Below are 20141 nucleotides of genomic sequence, written 5' to 3'. Positions count from 1 at the left end.
GGATGATTAAAGGGACATTGTACACTAGATGTTTCTTTGCATAAAGGTTTTGTAGATGACCCATTTATATAGCCCATCTGGGTGTGTTTTTGTAAAAATGTATAGTTTTGCTTATTTTTAAATAACATTGTGCTGATTTTCAGACTCCTAACCAAGTGCCAACGTTTTAGATGCATACTGATGTAAACAGACTGCTTCTGTTTGTATAATGGGTCTACTGTTTTCATATGCAGGCGAGAGGGGAGCGGGGGTTGCTATCAGCCCCTTTCAGTGGGTGTCCAAGGCTTATCTTATCAACAGTGCTAAACTGGGAGCTTCTAAGTAAGTTTTTAAAAGGTTTTATACTGGATTTTTATATCAGTAACTGCATATTATTTTTTATAGTAGTGTCTTAAATGCTGATAAATGAAAATTGGTGTATACTGTCCCTTTAACTTACCTCATTAAAGTGATAGTCATAAAAGAAAGGAGCATTGTTTTCAAGTTTTCCATTCACAGCATCATCCACTTCATTCTGCCATTTCTGTTCTAACTCTGCAACACTCTAAAAGAATAAATATAATAAGTGAGATAGAGGGGGTTGCTTGAATCACATCACTTAGCAACCTAAAAACATCAAGCCAAAACTTTCTTTGCGTGAAATATTAAAGGTACACTAAAATCAAAATTAAACATTTATGATTCAGATAGAACATACAGTTTGAAGGGAATTTCCAATTTACTTCTTTTATCAAATTTTGCACATTCTTTTTATAGACACACGTTAAGAGGCACTAGCTCTTACTGAGCATGTGTACAAGTTCACAGGGTAAACACATACTAGCCTGTGATTGGCTGATGTCTGTCACATGATACCGTGAACCGGCAAATAGGGAAAAAATTAATTTGTCAGAAAAAAAAAAATCTACTGCTTATTTGAAATTCAGATTAAGTGTTATTAATCTGTCTTTTCATTAGGGCACTTGTTTATTGTACAATTCTACTGTATTTAGAAGCACAGTCTTTATGTCCAGATTCCCCAAATACCTCCATTTTCTTGCTTGCTGTGAATGTTAAAAATGTTAAGCATAAAAGGAAATGTTGAAAACATCAAACACAAGTCCAGAAAAACAACTTCCAAAGCTGTATGACAAAGGTTCAGAAGAAACTGGCAAACTTGTTCCAGGAAAAGACAACCAAATGAATGCTATTTACAGAAGCTTATGAATCAGGAAATACAGAACTGCAGAATCTTGATAGAAGAAGGCTTAAAGAATTCAGTGGGTCAAATGATTGAGACTGAAACGGATAAATTAAATTTGCATTGAAATAAATTAATAAAACAATTACTGTACAACATTTACTGTTGGGTAAAAATCTGATTATTCTGTCACTTGTTTATTATCTTGAGTCATAAGGTTCCTTATAGAGGACTCAATTGCTTCTGAAAGATTGTCCTGTGGTTGGGACCCTATATTAAAGTAGCAATACAATCAGAAATATCAAAACAGTTCAAATAAATTTGTAAATGACATCCTAGTAAAACAAAGATATAACAAAAGCAAAGCTTTCTGGGGACCATCTAAAGCTTGGAGTGGGGAGCTGGAACGAAGGAGAGGCAGAAAAATCGCTCCCAGGTATCCATGTACATACACTTTCTCTCATTTTAAATTTGAGATCCACAGGAAGCAACATGATTGAAGCCATGGGGGGAGCCTTTTAGGCAAAAACAAGCTGACATCAAGGGAAGAGGACTCAAGTGAAACAGAAGAGGCAAGCAGAGAGCATTCACGTATGACACGCTGCAGAACTGACAAAGTAAAAGGTCATCTTTAAGTACTTAAAAGGGGGCCAAGTTATCATCTTAGATCGAAGGGCAAAATGTTTTGTGTAATAGTAGATTTATTTAAGTTTTGAAGGACTCAGAAAATATTTTGCTAATAAAGTGTAAGATGTTGCAAGTACAAGTCAGTTTGATCCACCTGCACGTAATGCAGTATAATACTCATAAACCATAAGGATTATAGATCTGAAGCTTTAAGACAACTAAATGATAGAAATAATTATTTTCTTACTAGAAATCCGACAGTTGATCATAAGATGTTGGAAACAATTTTACAAATGGGTGTATCAAATGGTTAGCTTACAGAAAAGGAGAGGATTACAACTGCTGGTATTATACATATTACCCAAGATACACAAAAGACTTTACAAGCTCCCCAGGGAAGTCAATAATATCAAAAATAGTTTCTCTAAATCAAAATAGGTTGATAATTATCTACAAGAATGCATCAAGAAAATACCCTAATTTATTAAAGGGACACTAAAGTCAAAATTAAAGTTTCACAACTGAGATAAAGCATGCAATTAAAAACAACTTTCCAATCTACTTCCATTACCAAGACGTGCACATTCTTGTTATATGTACACTTTCTGAGGCAACAGCTCCTAATGAGAATGTGCAGAAGTGGCACAGTATATACCAATATGCATTTTGTGACTTGCTGATGGCTGTCACCTGATACAGGAACATCTTGTTTCTTGTAGTATAGAATTTGCTTAGCTTTAAGTATGGAGCCTTTTTCTACTGGTATAATATCTCTGTATATATGATGATATGAGCATGGTGACCAGATTGTATTTACTATGATTTTTTTCCCATGTAGTAAGGAAAAATAGATAATAGAAAAATAGAAGCAACGTTTGTAATTTTGTAGTGTCCACAAGATGGCAGTATACATCAAGAAAGCTACATAATTTGGAAACAATTTCAATTCGGTGACAGCTTTTTGGTGCATAGAAGAAGAGGATTGTGGGAGGGCTGAAAAGTTGGATATTCTCAACATGGAAAAAAGTGTGTATTCAATACATACAGGAGACCCGAATTTTCTTTGACACACATAGATATATACTAATTCCATAGCAATGTAATAACTTGGTTTAAAGGGGTGTCCTTAGTGAAGAGTCTGCCTCTCCTTGTGACGTCCAACATACGTTTCACCTATCGGCTTTGTCCTTTTCACTAAGGACACTCCTGTAAACCAAACTGTTACATTGTTACGGAATTAGTGATATCCTAGATGTTAAAGCTGTAATGGTATACACAGTATGTGCCTTGAAGAGAAAACCTGACCCCAGACTGATTGTGTATTGTTTTTAAATACATTGTGGCAATAAATTGGAAATACTTTCACCTGAGATTCATCCCTATTGAGCTCAATACTTAGAGCTAACGTAGCTCTATTTCATGTAAGTACTGGTCCCTTTTGCTGAATACCAGTGTGATTATACAGCTGCACCTATGGAAGTTTGTTTCTTTCTCTTTTGAGGTTTTAAAGAGCAAGAAGACTATTTGTGAACATATATTTACAGAGGACTTGTACCATTGTCACATTTTATTTTATTTTCTTGATAAGCACACATTGGTGTTATAGCACATTTCTCACTAAATAAAGAATAACTTTTACCTGGTTACAAAAAGTATTTGACGCTTTGGTTTCTGCAAAAGGTGGTGCTATTAAGTACTGAATGCCACAAATAGTAACAATGCATTCAAATTTAAATTTTGTTCACTTCAGAGGTTGGTTCAACTTCTTTAAAATCCAAAAAGCAACAAAATGTTATATAGTCAGTGCTTCCCAAAATGTTGCATACATCTGTATGTATGCATAAATAAACATAAAAATGTATTAATGGAACATTAAACCCTAAATAAATGCTTTATAGAATAATGCATTCAAAGAAAAGATTAGTCTGAGAATAGTTTTAATAGTTGTTTAAATATTGACAAAATAAGTGTAAACTTTTATTGTCTATAAAGCAATGGGCACTGCCATGCTGTAACTTAGATTTCGGTGTTCTGCATTTCCATTTCTAACAGGAACTGAATGGAAATACAATTTCAGAAAAGAATTACAGGAAAAGGGGACAAAATAAACAATGAACATATATGGCAGAGGTTAAGATATATATATATATATATATATATATATATATATATATATATATATATACACACACACACCGTTTATCATTTTTGTTATCATCTCAAAGTGTTTAATGTCCCTTTAAGTAGCAGCAGTTCTAAACATAAAAAAATATATACATGAAAGAATGTTAAAAGAAAAAATAAAATCATAGAAAATGCTGGAGCCACAAAATGTTAAACACTTAACTTTCAGTGAGTGGCAAAAGCAAGTGAAGTTAATCAGGATTTTGTTTCAATTTTTATTTACAGTTTATGGGTACTATGACTTCATTGATTGGTCCAGTTACTTTAAATTCATACTCTCATTGGCTATGTTTTTCTTCACTCTGATTTTTCTTAATTATTATTTTTAGTTACACGTTATTGCTTTTAAAGGGTGTATTGACAGCAGTAAAGAAAGACACTGCAAATTATGTTGGTATTGTAATAAAAAATGTTTGTACAAATCTCTGATAAAGGATATAGGACATATTTAAGGAAAGAAAAGATATTACCACAGAAACTCAATTCAATAAATTAAAGAAAATATAAAACTAAAAAGATATTTATATAGTAAGGCAAGTAAGCACAGATCAATGCATTGTGCTAATTCCTAATTAAAATATATACACAACACTTACTCAAGAAACATTAAATTATTAAAGCTTTTCATTCGTGGGTCTTTAGATTGTTACCTGAAGTTGCCTTTCCATTGCATTCAGCTTCTTGAAGGTTTCACCCATAATTTTGCAAAGTAAGTCATACTCCTCTAGATGATCCTCTCGGTACTGATAGTTTATCAAAGACTGCAAGGCGTCAACTAAATTGAGGTGTTTAATGACGCAGGACACAACCATTTCTTCCATCACATCAGGTTGAATAACTTCTCTGAGTACAAGGATGACAACAAAGATATCAGCATTACACCTCAAACACAACATATTTATCAATAACTTTGTAGCTATCAATATATGAGAAACATAACTTGATTATGGTCAGTTTATGGAAACTTTTTCTAAGAATAAAGCAAATAACACAAAAAAAAAAAGTTAGTGCCAGATATTCTATGAGTCTTGTAAAGCTGTCAAGCATTTAAAATTATTTAGCGCTCAATGCATTTTAAATTACTTGGGAGATTTTGTTATTATATACTTTCTGATTGTAGAGAGCGACTTGAACTAGAGCCATTTCTTATTTTGGCATTAAGAACCTAGCGCCTAGAAATGAATAAAAGTGGGCCGTGTTTGCGGAGGTATACTATAGATAGAAAGGATTCATTTCATTGGATTAGATGAGAGGTCAGAAATGTTGACATAGTGGACAAGATAAATACAGATATTTTAGAAGGAACAGGCATGTTGTAAAGTAAAGAAAACTAAAAACATTGCTGCACGTATTTGTTTAACAAGTTTTGATCTTTCATTGTTTACAATGAACAACTTTAGAAGTCTAACTCTATTGCAAGTATTGCAGTTTGCCAATAAACCATAAGCAACACTTCTAGAAAGATTAGCTTTTCATCTTTCTAAGGATGATATAATAAGTACCATTAAGGAAGGTGAAAAAAAGCCATTATTTTTCAGCTGCTAATTATCCGTTAAAATTGGATGCTTGTATTTTAAGAGTTTTGAGTGTACTTCGTGATACCACTGAAATTCCCATTAAGTTAACATCTTTTTTTGGGTAAAACAAACAGTAACTATATAAGAAAACAAACAACATCCTTCCAAGGCTCATCATCTAAATAACTTTTCTTCGCCTTGGGTTTTTCTTCTTCTTTAGTTTGTTACATGTTGGCTGCTTAAGAAAATTTATATTAGTTAACAATATAAATATGTTACATTAATTCACCACTAGTTATTTCCATCGATAACAAAAACATGAAGCTCAATGGCTTGGTAAATCCTAAATTTACAAGGTTAATAGATACAGCAGACAAAGTCATTCTCAACACAGATTACAATCTCAATTTAAAGAGTGTTGATTATAAGTCAGTTTTCCATGGTACTGTAAAGAGTAACCAAGAGTTAACTTAAAAACTGAAGGAGTGGGATATTTTTGGAACAAATACAATTGCTGGAGTAGTTTAGATAAAAGTGTTTGCCTCCAACACATTTAAACTCAAAGTAGTATAATGTAACTGACGCAGCACATTTACTTTACAGGTTTAAATGGTTTCAGTACTGATATGATGACATCTTTCAAGTGTCTATAAAAAATGTATTATCACTCCCAATGTTATTTTTGTTTTTCTGTACATAATTTATATTTCATTAGTACTTGTGTATCCATTTCCTATTACATTTCTTTCTTAAAAATGTAACTTACAAATTGATAATAAACAAGCTGTGGTCTATACTAAGCTATATAAGCTATATAATATTGGTTCACAAACATTACATTTATCATGCACATACTTTATACTTGGCCTGAACTGTGGTCGGGCTCGTCCAGAGATTTCCCTGAGTTTGATCATAATTCCAGGAGGCAGCCTAATTCTAGGTAGCTCAAAATAGTTTCCAACTGGTGGTAACAAGATATCAGACGGGTAAGTAAACTCTCTGTCTTCATCTATGGTAAGAGGCAACGGTGAAGGACTAGGGGTGAGAGCTGGCGATAATGCACCATTTGCTTCTACTTGCCACTGACATCTTAAAAGAAAAAATATAAAATGAAGTCACATATATAAAACCAAGTCTCATTTTGTAATCAATCAATCAAATATACAGCATAATTATTAGCATAATTTATTAGAATTTATTTGTATAGCACTGCAAAATTCCCTACTGCAGGATAAAAAAATAAATGATATATATATATATAAATCCAAAGAAATTAAGGTATAGCGCAAAAACAGTCCAAAGACACCTGCTCTTAAAAAGTGAAAGATTTTAATATAATCCAAGATTTAAAAGACATCGTAGTACAAAAATAGGAGTTAAAAAATGTTATAACTCAGTGTGTACAGAGACACCTGTCTGCATATATATATATAATCTTTATATATAGAAACCAATGCACGCAGACACACACATGCAGAAGTATGCCAAGGCCATGTACAGATAAAAGTTCCAGAACATCCCCCCTGCTAAATCATCTAAACGGGATGTTTTAAATGTGTTAAAGAAATTGTACATATATAAATATATTTTACATATAATCAGGAAGAAGTATATCAAACATTGCAATAAAAAAAAGAGTAATAGTAACTTTGCAAAACAATAAGTAAAGAATCCAGTACTTTCTCTAGAATTTTGTAAACTGAAAAACTTGGAGTCAATAGAAAGAAAAATGAAAGCAATAGATTTAAAACAGTGAAAACACACATGTTTAAATGTGTTTTTGTTAAAAGCTACAAACGCATATTGAAATATAACATATGGAACTTTAGGAAAATGTTTTACAGTAAAACTTCACAGTTTGAACACAATGATAAATCTACAAATATAAAAAACCATGAATAGCACCAATACAAAAAAAAAATTTGTAATCATCCATATAATAAACATATAAATTATACTTGGGGTAATTTGCAAATCTTCATTTTAAATATCAATCAAGGGGGTGTGTCCGAATAGCGACTGTGGACGGTCGCATCTTCTTGGTGCTCTAGCTGAATATCCAGCAAACCGTTGGTTTAGGATAACTACCACAGTGAACAACTACAAAAAGAGACCAGCTACGCTGGACTAGTGGATGGAACATAATAATTCAAGCCAGTAGCTGTATTTTTGAAGCCGGAGCTCAAGGTCGGGCAGAACAAGTCTGGAGCGGCAGCTCTCGACAGGTATCGCTACCCCCCTCGGTTCTCCGAGGTTTCCTGCCAGGACTGGACATAGAAAATTTAACTCACACTCTCACAGGTTTATAAAGTAAGCAGACTCTTTCATAACGAATTTAAGTTTATCCAGATAATTGCTACAACGCAACAAAGATGGGCGCCGAGAAAGAACCCAGCTGCGTAGCCAGTTTAAAGGTTACCCTGGAAAAGATAGAACATTGCTTTCTGGGCCTAATACATAGGGCTCCATGGGACTTTTTTGCAAATTTACAACAGTTCAAGCCCAATACAGGGTCAAAGTCAGAAGAGGCAGAGGTGATCTGTGTGGCGGATGGGGCCATGTCAAAGGGGCGCCCCCGTGGCCTCCCCTCTCATAAGCAGCAAAGAAATTAACCCTGACTTGGCAACACCTTCACAGGTCACGACAAGAGTGAAGCTGACTCGGATGAAGACTAGAGCACTAACGACCGAAATAAATCAAAAAATCAACTCGACCCTACAGGATGCTTTGTTGTCTAAGCAAAAACAGGTCGACAAGAAATGTACCAGGAAGCTAACTATCTCGTCTCGGTCAATACCGATGCTTGGTGCACTTGGTGTGGAGGGAAGGTTTATTCAAGAGATCAAAAGAAACTCTTGCTACACTAAGCCCGCGGATAACACACAATCTATATCACTAGAAAATTTGCACTTGCAGCCAGACAAGCTTTCCTACCCAGAGGAAGGGAACTCATATAAACAGTTTAACACGGATCAATGTTGGGACTTCCTAAAACCAGCCTGATAAATGATCGGTATAGCTATATATATTTCAACACTGTACATCTAAAAATGTTAATTGTTTTGGTTTCCTCTTTGTTGTATTAAGTGTTCTTCTTGCAAAGAGCTTGTATGTTTAAATGTTTTTAGAATAAGTTTAGGTATATGTGCATCTCTACTTCTCTAATCATCTAATTATCAGCACCCCTGTTGCTGCGTTAAATAGAGAGTGGATGGACGGTACACGCACACTGACAACTTGTAAGTGGCTAAAGAATAGCTTTCATACCCTTTTATAATTTTATTTGTCTCCCGTTGGGTTTGGTGGGTGGCTCCTAGGGGGGCATAATCTAACATTTGAAAAAAGGGATCCATACCTTGCAAGCAGCCTCAGTTCTTGTAAGAAATAGCAAAGTGCCCCCCCCCCCCCCACGTGGTCTGCGGCCGGGACCTGGGAGGGGGAGTCCAGTACATACCATAACAAGTCAATAACAAGAACGAAGCTTTAATAGAAGGTTTATACTGTGAGTTGTGTGTTTTCTGAACTGGGGTCCGTTCCATATTTTAATGACTGGGAGAGGGATGTACAACAACACGTTAAGAATATATGTTTAAAGTCGTTTAAGACATCTCATATAGATTTATAATATGACAGTTGCTTGCTTTTGTGAGATATGTATCAATATCGTATCCAGTCCTGGTTCACGCATCTACTCCTAATCCTCTGGAACCGAGTAGTTTCTTCATATTTTGTTTATTTTTCTTTATGTGATGCGGTTTGTTCTTTTGTAATTTCTTATTTATGTTTCATGATGCATGTTTACCCCATTGTTTTTTTCTTTGAGCACTGAAACAGTGATCTGCACTACTGTTTATGGGGACTGAAAAAAAAAATAATTTATGCTTACCTGATAAATTTATTTCTCTTGTAGTGTATCCAGTCCACGGATCATCCATTACTTATGGGATATTCTCCTTCCCAACAGGAAGTTGCAAGAGGATCACCCAAGCAGAGCTGCTATATAGCTCCTCCCCTCACATGTCATATCCAGTCATTCGACCGAAACAAGACAAAAAAAGGAGAAACCATAGGGTGCAGTGGTGACTGTAGTTTAATTAAAATTTAAACCTGCCTTAAAAGGACAGGGCGGGCCGTGGACTGGATACACTACAAGAGAAATAAATTTATCAGGTAAGCATAAATTATGTTTTCTCTTGTTAAGTGTATCCAGTCCACGGATCATCCATTACTTATGGGATACCAATACCAAAGCTAAAGTACACGGATGATGGGAGGGACAAGGCAGGTACTTAAACGGAAGTGACCACTGCCTGTAAAAAACCCTTTCTCCCAAAAATAGCCTCCGAAGAAGCAAAGTATCAAATTTGTTAAATTTGAAAAAGTATGAAGCGCAGACCAAGACTCCATCTCGTAAATCTGTTCAACAGAAGCCTCCTTCTAAAAAGGCCCAAGTGAAAACCACAGCTCTAGTAGAATGAGCTGTAATCCCTTCAGAAGGCTGCTGTCTAGCAGTCTCATAAGCTAAATGAATTATGCTTTTTAACCAAAAGGACAGAGAGGCTGCTGAAGTCTTTTGACCTCTCCTCTGTCCAGAATAGACAACAAACAAGGTGAATGTTTGATGAAAATCTGTAGTAGCTGTAAGAAAAACTTTAAAGCACGAGCCACGTCCAAATTGTGTAATAGACGTTCCTTCTTTGAAGAAGGATTAGGATACAAGAACGGAACAACAATCTCTTGAGTGATATTCTTGTTAGATACCACCTTAGGTAAAAACCCAGGTTGGTACGTAGGACTACCTTATCCGTACGGAGGACCAGATAAGGAGAATCACATTGTAACGCAGATAACTCGGAGACTCTACGAGCCGAGGAAATAGCTACCAAGAAAGAACTTTCCAAGATAAAAGTTTGATATCTATGGAATGAAAAAGTTCAAACGGAACTCCTAGAAGAACCTTAAGAACCAGGTTTAAGCTCCATGGCGGAGCAACAGTTTTAAACACAGGCTTGGTTCTAACCAAAGCCTGACCAAAAGCCTGAACGTCTAGAATACCTGCCAGATGCTTGTGCAAAAGAATAGACAGTAGAAATCTGTCCTTTTAAGGAACTAGCTGACAATCCTTTCTCAAAATCATCTTGGAGAAAAGATAATATCCTGGGAATCCAGACTTTACTCCATGAGTAACCCTTGGATTCATAACAATAAGATATTTACACCATATCTATGTTAAATTTTCCTAGAGACAGGCTTTCATGCCTGTATTAAGGTATCAATGACTGACTCGGAGAAGCCATGCTTTGATAACATCAAACGTTCAGTCTCCAGGCAGTCCAACTCAGATTAGTTATATTTAGATGGTTGAAAGGACCCTGAAGTAGAGGGTCCTGTCTCAGAAGCAGAGACCGTGGTGGAAAGGATGACATGTCCACCAGATCTGCATACCAGGTCCTGCGTGGCCACGCAGGCGCTGTCAAAAAACGCCAAAGCACTCTCATGCTTGATTTTGTGCAAACACCTCCGGAGGGAATTCCCACTCCCCCGGATGAAAAGTCTGACGACTTAGAAAAACCGTCTCCCAGTTCTCAACACCTGGTATATGTATAGCTGATAGACAAGAGTGAGTCTCTGTCCAGTGAATTATTTTAAGACTTCTAACATCCCTAGGGAACTTCTGTTCCCCCTTGATGGTTGATGTAAGCCACAGTCGTGATATTGTCCGACTGAAATATGATGTACCTCAGAGTTGCTAACTGAGGCCAAGTCTGAAGAGTATGGAATATCGCTCCCAGTTCCAGAATATTCATTAGAAGGAGGGTCTCCTCCTGAGTCCACTATCCCTGAGCCTTCAGGGAGTTCCAGACTGTATCCCAACCTAAAAGGCTGGCATCTGTTAAAACAATTGTCCCATCTGACCTGCGGAAGGTCATACCCTTGGACAGATGGACCCGAGATAGACACCAGAGAAGAGAATCTCTGATCTCTTGGTCCAGATTTAACAGGAGAACAAATCTGTGTAATCCCCGTTTCTCTGACTGAGCATGCATAGTTGCAGCGATCAGAAAAGTAGGCGTGCAAACAATACTATGTCCCTTGCCGCTACCATTAAGCCGATTACATTCATGTACTGAGCCACCAAAGGGCGCGGATGGAATGAAGAACACGGCAGAAATTTAGAAACTTTGACAACCTTGACTCCGTCAGGTAAATTTTCATTTCTACAAAATCTATCAGAATCCCTAGGTGGGAAACCCTTGAGATTGGGGATAGAGAACTCTTTCCTTGTTCCCTTTCCACCCATGCAATCTCAGAAATGCCATTACTACATCCGTATGAAACTTGGCAACTTGGATGTTTGACGCCTGTATCAGGATGTCGTCTAAATAAGGGGCCATTTTTATGCCCCGCGGTCTAAAGACCGCCAAAGCGACCCCAGAACCTCCATAAAGATTCTTGGGGCTGTAGTTAACCCAAAGGAAAAAGCTACAAACTGGTAATGCCTGTCTAGAAAGGCAAACATGAAAAACGATGGTGATCTTTATGCATCGTAATGTGAGGATAAGCATCCTTCAAATCCATTGTAGTCCTCTATTGACTCTCCTGGATCATAGTTAAAATGGTACGAATAGTTTCCAACTTAAATGATGGAATCTAAGGAATTGGTTTAAGATCTTTAGATCCAAAATAGATCTGAAGGTTCCCTCTCCTTGGGAACCACAAACAGATTTGAGTAAAAATTCTATCCCTGTTCCTCCCCTGGAACTGGATGGGTCTCGTACACAGTGTAAGAATGCCTCTTTCTTTATCCGGTTTGCAGATAATTGTGAAAGGGGAAATCTCCCCTTTTTTGGGGGGGAAAAGCTTTGAAATCCCGAAGATATATCTGGGATATAATTTCCAATGCCCAGGGATCCTGGGCCTTTCTCTCTCGCCCACGCCTGGGCGAAAAATGAAAGTCTGCCCCCTACAGGATCCGTTACCGGATAGGGAGCCGTTCTACATGCTGTCTTTGTTCCAGGCCAGGTTGTCACCAGACCGTCTTGGACTAAGCAAAAGTTCCCTCTTGATTTAGCTTAGAGGAAATTGATGCCACGCCTGCCTTGAAGTTTCGAAAGGCACGAAAATTAGACTTTTTGGCCCTTGATTTGGACCTGTCCTGAGGAAGGGCATTACCTTTTCCTCCAGTGATATTAGCAATAATCTCCTTCAATAGGGTCTGCCCCTTGAAGGGAAGTTAAGTAGCTTATTTAGTAAAGTCACGACAGCTGACCATAATATAAGCCATAGAGCTGTGCGCGCCAGCATAGTAAAAACAGAATTCTTAGCCGTTAGTTTAGACAAAAAAAAAAAAAAACCAAGGCATCAGAAACAAGAAATTGGCTAGCTTAAGAGCTCTAAGCTTGTCAAGTATTCATCCAATGGAGTCGCTACCTGTAAAGCCTCATCCAGAGACTCAAACCAGAACGCCGCAGCAGCAGTGACAAAAGCAATGCATGCAAGGGCTGCAGGATAAAACCTTGTTGAATAAACATTTTCCTAAGGTAACCCTCTAATTTTTTATCCATTGGATCTAAAAAAGCACAACTGTCCTCGACAGGGTAAGTGGTACGCTAGCTAGAGTAGAAACTCTTCTCTCCACCTTAGGAACTGTCTGCCATAAGTCCCGTGTGGTGGCAACTATTAGAAACATTTTTCTAAAAATAGGAGGGGAAGAGAACGGCACACCTGGTCTATCCCATTCCTAATTAATAATTTTAGTAAACCTCTTTAGGTATTGGAAAAACATCAGTAGACACCGGCACTGCATAGTATTTATCCAGTCTACACAATTTCTCTGGCACTGCGATTGTACACAGTCAATCAGAGCAGCTAAAACCTCCCTGAGCAACAAGTGGAGGTTCTCAAGCATAAATTTTAAATGTAGAAATATCAGAATCAGGTTAAATCATCTTCCCTGAGTCAAAAATATCACCCACAGACCGAAGCTCCCCAGCTTCTGCATATTATGAGGCAGTATCAGACATGGTTCTTAAAGCGTCTGTATGCTCTGTAACTATCCCCAGAGCTATCTTGCTTTCCTTTAATTTCAGGTAGTCTGACTAATACCGCTGCCAGTGTATTATTCACAACCTTTGCCATGTCTTGTAAAATAAACGCTATGGGCGCCCTTTATGTACTTGGCGCCATTTGAGCGTGAGTCCCTAAAGCGGGAGTCAAAGGGTCTGACACGTGGGAAGAGTTAGTCGGCATAACTTCCCCCTCGACAGAATCCTCTGGTGATAATGTTTTTAAAGACAAAAAATGATCTTTATTGTTTAACATGAAATCAGTACATCTGGTACACATTCTAAGATGGGGTTCCACCATGGCTTTAAACATAATGAACACAGAGCTTCCTCTATGTCAGACATGTTAGAGCAGACTAATAATGAGACTAGTAAGCTTGGAAAACACTTTAAATCAGGTTAACAAGCAAATATAAAAAACGTTACTGTGCCTTTAAGAGAAACAAATTTTGTCAAAATTTGAAAAACAGTGAAAAAAGGCAGTAAATCAAACGAAATTTTTACAGTACATGTAATAAGGTAACAGAGCATTGCACCCACTTGCAAATGGATGATTAACCCCTTAATGCAAAAAACAGATCAAAAAAACGACAGACGTTTTTAAACAGGCACAACAAAACTGCCACAGCTGAGCTGTGGATTACCTTCCCTATAAACGATTTTGGAAGTCTTTTTAGCCCTTTAGAGATGTCCTGTAGTAATCATGGGACTGCTGAGGGAATCTGGATGATTCATTTTGTAATTTTAACTGCGCAAAAAAGCGCTAAATTAGGTCCCTCCCACTCATATTACAACAGTGGGAAGCCGAATTTAAGCCAGCCATGTGGAAAAATTAGGCCCCAATAAGTTTTATCACCAAACATATGTCAAAAAACGATTAAACATGCCAGCAAACGTTTTAAAACACATTTTTATAAGAGTATGTATCTCTATTAATCAGCCTGATAGCAGTCGCTTTCACTGCATTTAAGGCTATACTAACATTACAGTTTTATCACCAATGTACGTTAAAAAACGATTAAACATGCCAGTAAACGTTTTAAAACACATTTTTATGAGAGTATGTATCTCTATTAATAAGCCTTATACCAGTCGCTATCACTGCATTCAAGGCTTTACTTATATTACTTCGGTATCAGCAGTATTTTCTTAGTCAATTCCATTCCTTAGAAAAATATTTTACTGCACATACCTTATTTGCAGGCAAAACTGCACGCCATTCCCCCTCTGAAGTACCTCACTCCTCAGAATGTGTGAGAACAGCAAATGGATCTTAGTTACTTCTGCTAAGATCATAGAAAAACGCAGGCAGATTTTTCTTCCAACTACTGCCTGAGATAAACAGCACACTCCGGTGCCATTTAAAAATATCAAACTTTTGATTGAAGAAATAAACTAAGTATAAAACACCACAGTCCTCTCACGACCTCCATCTATGTTGAGGGTTGCAAGAGAATGACTGAATATGACATGTGAGGGGAGGAGCTATACAGCAGCTCTGCTTGGGTGATCCTCTTGCAACTTCCTGTTGGGAAGGAGAATATCCCATAAGTAATGGATGATCCGTGGACTGGATACACTTAACAAGAGAAAGGAGGATTTTCAATATTGTTATATAACTAAAACCAGAAATGATGTGATTAACTGCCATATTGCATTTACTATAAAAAGTGTATGTATCTTATTCCCTCAATAAAAATATTATTAATTAAATATCAATCAAGAGACAAGGACAGCTAATCAATTACCTCTGTAAAAGCTTTGACCGCAAAAGGTCATGGCAAGTCAACTCTTCTTTGGTAATTTCTGGACCATTGTATAAGATGCGCAGCATAGAACAAGCCAAGACAGACAGGCCTAAAGCCAAGTCCACCAGAAACGGTAAGCCACCAGATACATCCTCTGAAGATTCCTGCAAAAGCACAAAATCAATATGCATTTGTATCACCCATAGTAATATTATCTTTTATGTTGAAATTGTTTTTATTGAATTTTACAAATAAAATATACATTTTTCAAACATTCCGACTTAGAATATCCATGTGTTTGATGATACAATTCTCAAGAACACAATATCTCACAAGAAAAAATAACAGTCAAAAACTAACCCCAAATGGGTACAGTCGTTTCAGAGTAATACTATTTCTAGGTATTAGCAAAAAATCAAACATTTGTGCGTCCCCGTAAGTCTCTTTAATTTTGAACACATTTGTGGTTGTCGTGGGCCTCGGCTTGTATTCTCGTGCAAAACTCCTGTTGTATCATATTTAATCTCTATCGGCTAGATTGCGAGTTTTGTGGTAACAGAGGCGCGGTGCTAACAAGCCTTTTTTTTTTTTTAACGCTACCTTAAGACAACGCTGGTATTACAGGTTTCTTTCAACCCGGCGTTAGCCACAAAAAAGTGAGCGTAGAGCAGAATTTTGCTCCACATCTCACATCAATGCCAGCGCTGCGTACGGTAGCGGTAAGCTGGCTAAACGTGCTCGTGCATGATTTCCCCATAGGAAACAATGGGGCAGAGCCGGCTGAAAAAAAAACCTAACACCTGCAAAAAAGCAGCCCCATTGTTTCCTATGGCGAAACCAAATTTATGTCTACACCTAACACCCTAACATGAACCCCGAGTCTAAACACCCCTAATCTTACACTTATTAACCCCTAATCTGTCGTCCCCGACATTGTTGCCACCTACATTATAATTAACCCCTATTCTGCCGCTCCGAACACCGTCGCCACCTACATTATACTTATGAACCCCTAATCTGCTTCCCCCAACATCGCCGAACCCTACATTATATTTATTAACCCCTAATCTGCCCCCCCCAACGTTGCCGCAACCTAACTACATTTATTAACCCCTAATCTGCCGCCGCCAACGTCGCCTCCACTATAATAAAGTTATTAACCCCTAAACCTAAGTCTAACCCCTAACCCTAACAACCCCCTAACTTAAATATACTTTAAATAAATCTAAATAAAATAACTACAATTAAATAAATAATTCCTATTTAAAACTAAATACTTACCTATAAAATAAACCATAAGATAGCTACAATATAATTAATAATTACATTGTAGCTATTTTAGGATTTATTTTTATTTTACAAGTTTGTATTTTTTTTAACTAGGTACAATAGTTATTAAATAGTTATTAACTATTTAATAACTACCTAGCTAAAATAAATACAAAAGTACCTGTAAAATAAAACCTAACATAAGTTACAATTACACCTAACAGTACACTATAATTCAATTAATTACCTAAACTACATACAATTATAAACAATTAAATAAACTAAAGTACGAAAAAACATAATTTATGTAAGAACTTACCTGATAAATTCATTTCTTTCATATTAGCAAGAATCCATGAGCTAGTGACGTATGGGATATACATTCCTACCAGGAGGGGCAAAGTTTCCCAAACCTCAAAATGCCTATAAATACACCCCTCACCACACCCACAAATCAGTTTAACGCATAGCCAAGAAGTGGGGTGATAAGACAAAAGTGCGAAATCATAAAAAATAAGGAATTGGAATAATTGTGCTTTATACAAAAAAATCATAACCACCACAAAAAGGGTGGGCCTCATGGACTCTTGCTAATATGAAAGAAATGAATTTATCAGGTAAGTTCTTACATAAATTATGTTTTCTTTCATGTAATTAGCAAGAGTCCATGAGCCTAGTGACGTATGGGATAATGAATACCCAAGATGTGGATCTTCCACGCAAGAGTCACTAGAGAGGGAGGGATAAAATAAAGACAGCCAATTCCGCTGAAAATAATCCACACCCAAAATAAAGTTTAAATCTTATAATGAAAAAAAACTGAAATTATAAGCAGAAGAATCAACTGAAACAGCTGCCTGAAGAACTTTTCTACCAAAAACTGCTTCAGAAGAAGAAAACACATCAAAATGGTAGAATTTAGTAAAAGTATGCAAAGAAGACCAAGTTGCTGCTTTGCAAATCTGATCAACCGAAGCTTCATTCCTAAATGCCCAGGAAGTAGAAACTGACCTAGTAGAATGAGCTGTAATCCTTTGAGGCAGAGTTTTACCCGACTCGACATAAGCATGATGAATTAAAGATTTCAACCAAGACGCCAAAGAAATGGCAGAGGCCTTCTGACCTTTCCTAGAACCTGAAAAGACAACAAATAGACTAGAAGTCTTTCGGAAATTCTTAGTAGCTTCAACATAATATTTCAAAGCTCTAACTACATCCAAAGAATGCAATGATCTCTCCTTAGAATTCTTAGGATTAGGACACAATGAAGGAACCACAATTTCTCTACTAATGTTGTTAGAATTCACAACCTTAGGTAAAAATTTAAAAAGAAGTTCGCACACCGCCTTATCCTGATGAAAAATCAGAAAAGGAGACTCACAAGAAAGAGCAGATAATTCAGAAACTCTTCTAGCCGAAGAGATGGCCAAAAGAAACAAAACTTTCCAAGAAAGTAATTTAATGCCCAGTGAATGCATAGGTTCAAACGGAGGAGCTTGAAGAGCCCCCAGAACCAAATTCAAACTCCAAGGAGGAGAAATTGACTTAATAACAGGTTTTATATGAACCAAAGCTTGTACAAAACAATGAATATCAGGAAGATTAGCAATCTTTCTGTGAAAAAGAACAGAAAGAGCAGAGATTTGTCCTTTCAAGGAACTTGCAGACAAACCTTTATCCAAACCATCCTGAAGAAACTGAAAAATTCTCGGAATTCTAAAAGAATGCCAAGAAAAATGATGAGAAAGACACCAAGAAATGTAAATCTTCCAGACTCGATAATATATCTTCCTAGATACAGATTTACGAGCCTGTAACATAGTATTAATCACAGAGTCAGAGAAACCTCTTTGACTGAGAATCAAGCGTTCAATCTCCATACCTTCAAATTTAAGGATTTGAGATCCTGATGGAAAAAAGGACCTTGCGACAGAAGGTCTGGTCTTAACGGAAGAGTCCACGGTTGGCAAGTGGCCATCCGGACAAGATCCGCATACCAAAACCTGTGAGGCCATGCTGGAGCCACCAGCAGAACAAACGAGCATTCCTTCAGAATCTTGGAAATTACTCTTGGAAGAAGAACTAGAGGCGGAAAGATATAGGCAGGATGATACTTCCAAGGAAGTGACAATGCATCCACTGCTTCCGCCTGAGGATCCCTGGATCTGGACAGATACCTGGGAAGCTTCTTGTTTAGATGAGAAGCCATCAGATCTATTTCTGGAAGTCCCCACATTTGAACAATCTGAAGAAATACCTCTGGGTGAAGAGACCATTCTCCCGGATGTAACGTTTGACGACTGAGATAATCCGCTTCCCAATTGTCTATACCTGGGATATGAACCGCAGAAATTAGACAGGAGCTGGATTCCGCCCATACCAGTATTCGAGATACTTCTTTCATAGCCAGAGGACTGTGAGTCCCTCCTTGATGATTGATATATGCCACAGTTGTGACATTGTCCGTCTGAAAACAAATGAACGACTCTCTCTTTAGAAGAGGCCATGACTGAAGAGTTCTGAAAATTGCACGGAGTTCCAAAATATTGATTGGTAATCTCACCTCCTGAGATTCCCAAACCCCTTGTGCTGTCAGAGACCCCCAAACAGCTCCCCAACCTGTCAGACTTGCATCTGTTGAAAACACAGTCCAGGTTGGAAGAACAAAAACATAATTTATGTAAGAACTTACCTGATAAATTCATTTCTTTCATATTAACAAGAGTCCATGAGCTAGTGACGTATGGGATATACATTCCTACCAGGAGGGGCAAAGTTTCCAAACCTTAAAAATGCCTATAAATACACCCCTCACCACACCCACAAATCAGTTTAACGAATAGCCAAGAAGTGGGGTGATAAGAAAAAAAGTGCGAAGCATATAAAATAGGAATTGGAATAATTGTGCTTTATACAAAAAAATCATAACCACCACAAAAAAGGGTGGGCCTCATGGACTCTTGTTAATATGAAAGAAATGAATTTATCAGGTAAGTTCTTACATAAATTATGTTTTCTTTCATGTAATTAACAAGAGTCCATGAGCTAGTGACGTATGGGATAATGAATACCCAAGATGTGGATCTTTCCACACAAGAGTCACTAGAGAGGGAGGGATAAAATAAAGACAGCCAATTCCTGCTGAAAATAATCCACACCCAAAATAAAGTTTAACGAAAAACATAAGCAGAAGATTCAAACTGAAACCGCTGCCTGAAGAACTTTTCTACCAAAAACTGCTCAGAAGAAGAAAATACATCAAAATGGTAGAATTTAGTAAAAGTATGCAAAGAGGACCAAGTTGCTGCTTTGCAGATCTGGTCAACCGAAGCTTCATTCCTAAACGCCCAGGAAGTAGATACTGACCTAGTAGAATGAGCTGTAATTCTCTGAGGCGGAATTTTACCCGACTCAACATAGGCAAGATGAATTAAAGATTTCAACCAAGATGCCAAAGAAATGGCAGAAGCTTTCTGGCCTTTCCTAGAACCGGAAAAGATAACAAATAGACTAGAAGTCTTACGGAAAGATTTCGTAGCTTCAACCCCAC

The 20141-nt window shown here is 37.1% G+C and overlaps 1 protein-coding gene across 1 annotated transcript in view; it reads right to left on the bottom strand.

The window, feature by feature from the left end:
• Window positions 1–20141, bottom strand: part of HECTD4 (HECT domain E3 ubiquitin protein ligase 4) — a 666929-nt gene that overhangs the window by 336406 nt on the left and 310382 nt on the right. The window contains exons 23-26 of the mRNA XM_053699752.1: window positions 15323–15486; window positions 6364–6597; window positions 4642–4834; window positions 440–544 (exon numbers count right to left, since the gene is read on the bottom strand). Coding sequence (XP_053555727.1) covers window positions 440–544; window positions 4642–4834; window positions 6364–6597; window positions 15323–15486 — 696 coding nt within the window. The remainder of the gene's footprint in view (window positions 1–439; window positions 545–4641; window positions 4835–6363; window positions 6598–15322; window positions 15487–20141) is intronic.

Source organism: Bombina bombina, chromosome 2 (genome assembly GCF_027579735.1).
Source record: "Bombina bombina isolate aBomBom1 chromosome 2, aBomBom1.pri, whole genome shotgun sequence".
NCBI classification, from domain to species: domain Eukaryota; kingdom Metazoa; phylum Chordata; class Amphibia; order Anura; family Bombinatoridae; genus Bombina; species Bombina bombina.
The sequence above is the reverse complement of the archived record's forward strand: the minus strand, read 5'-3'. Positions and strand labels throughout refer to the sequence as shown.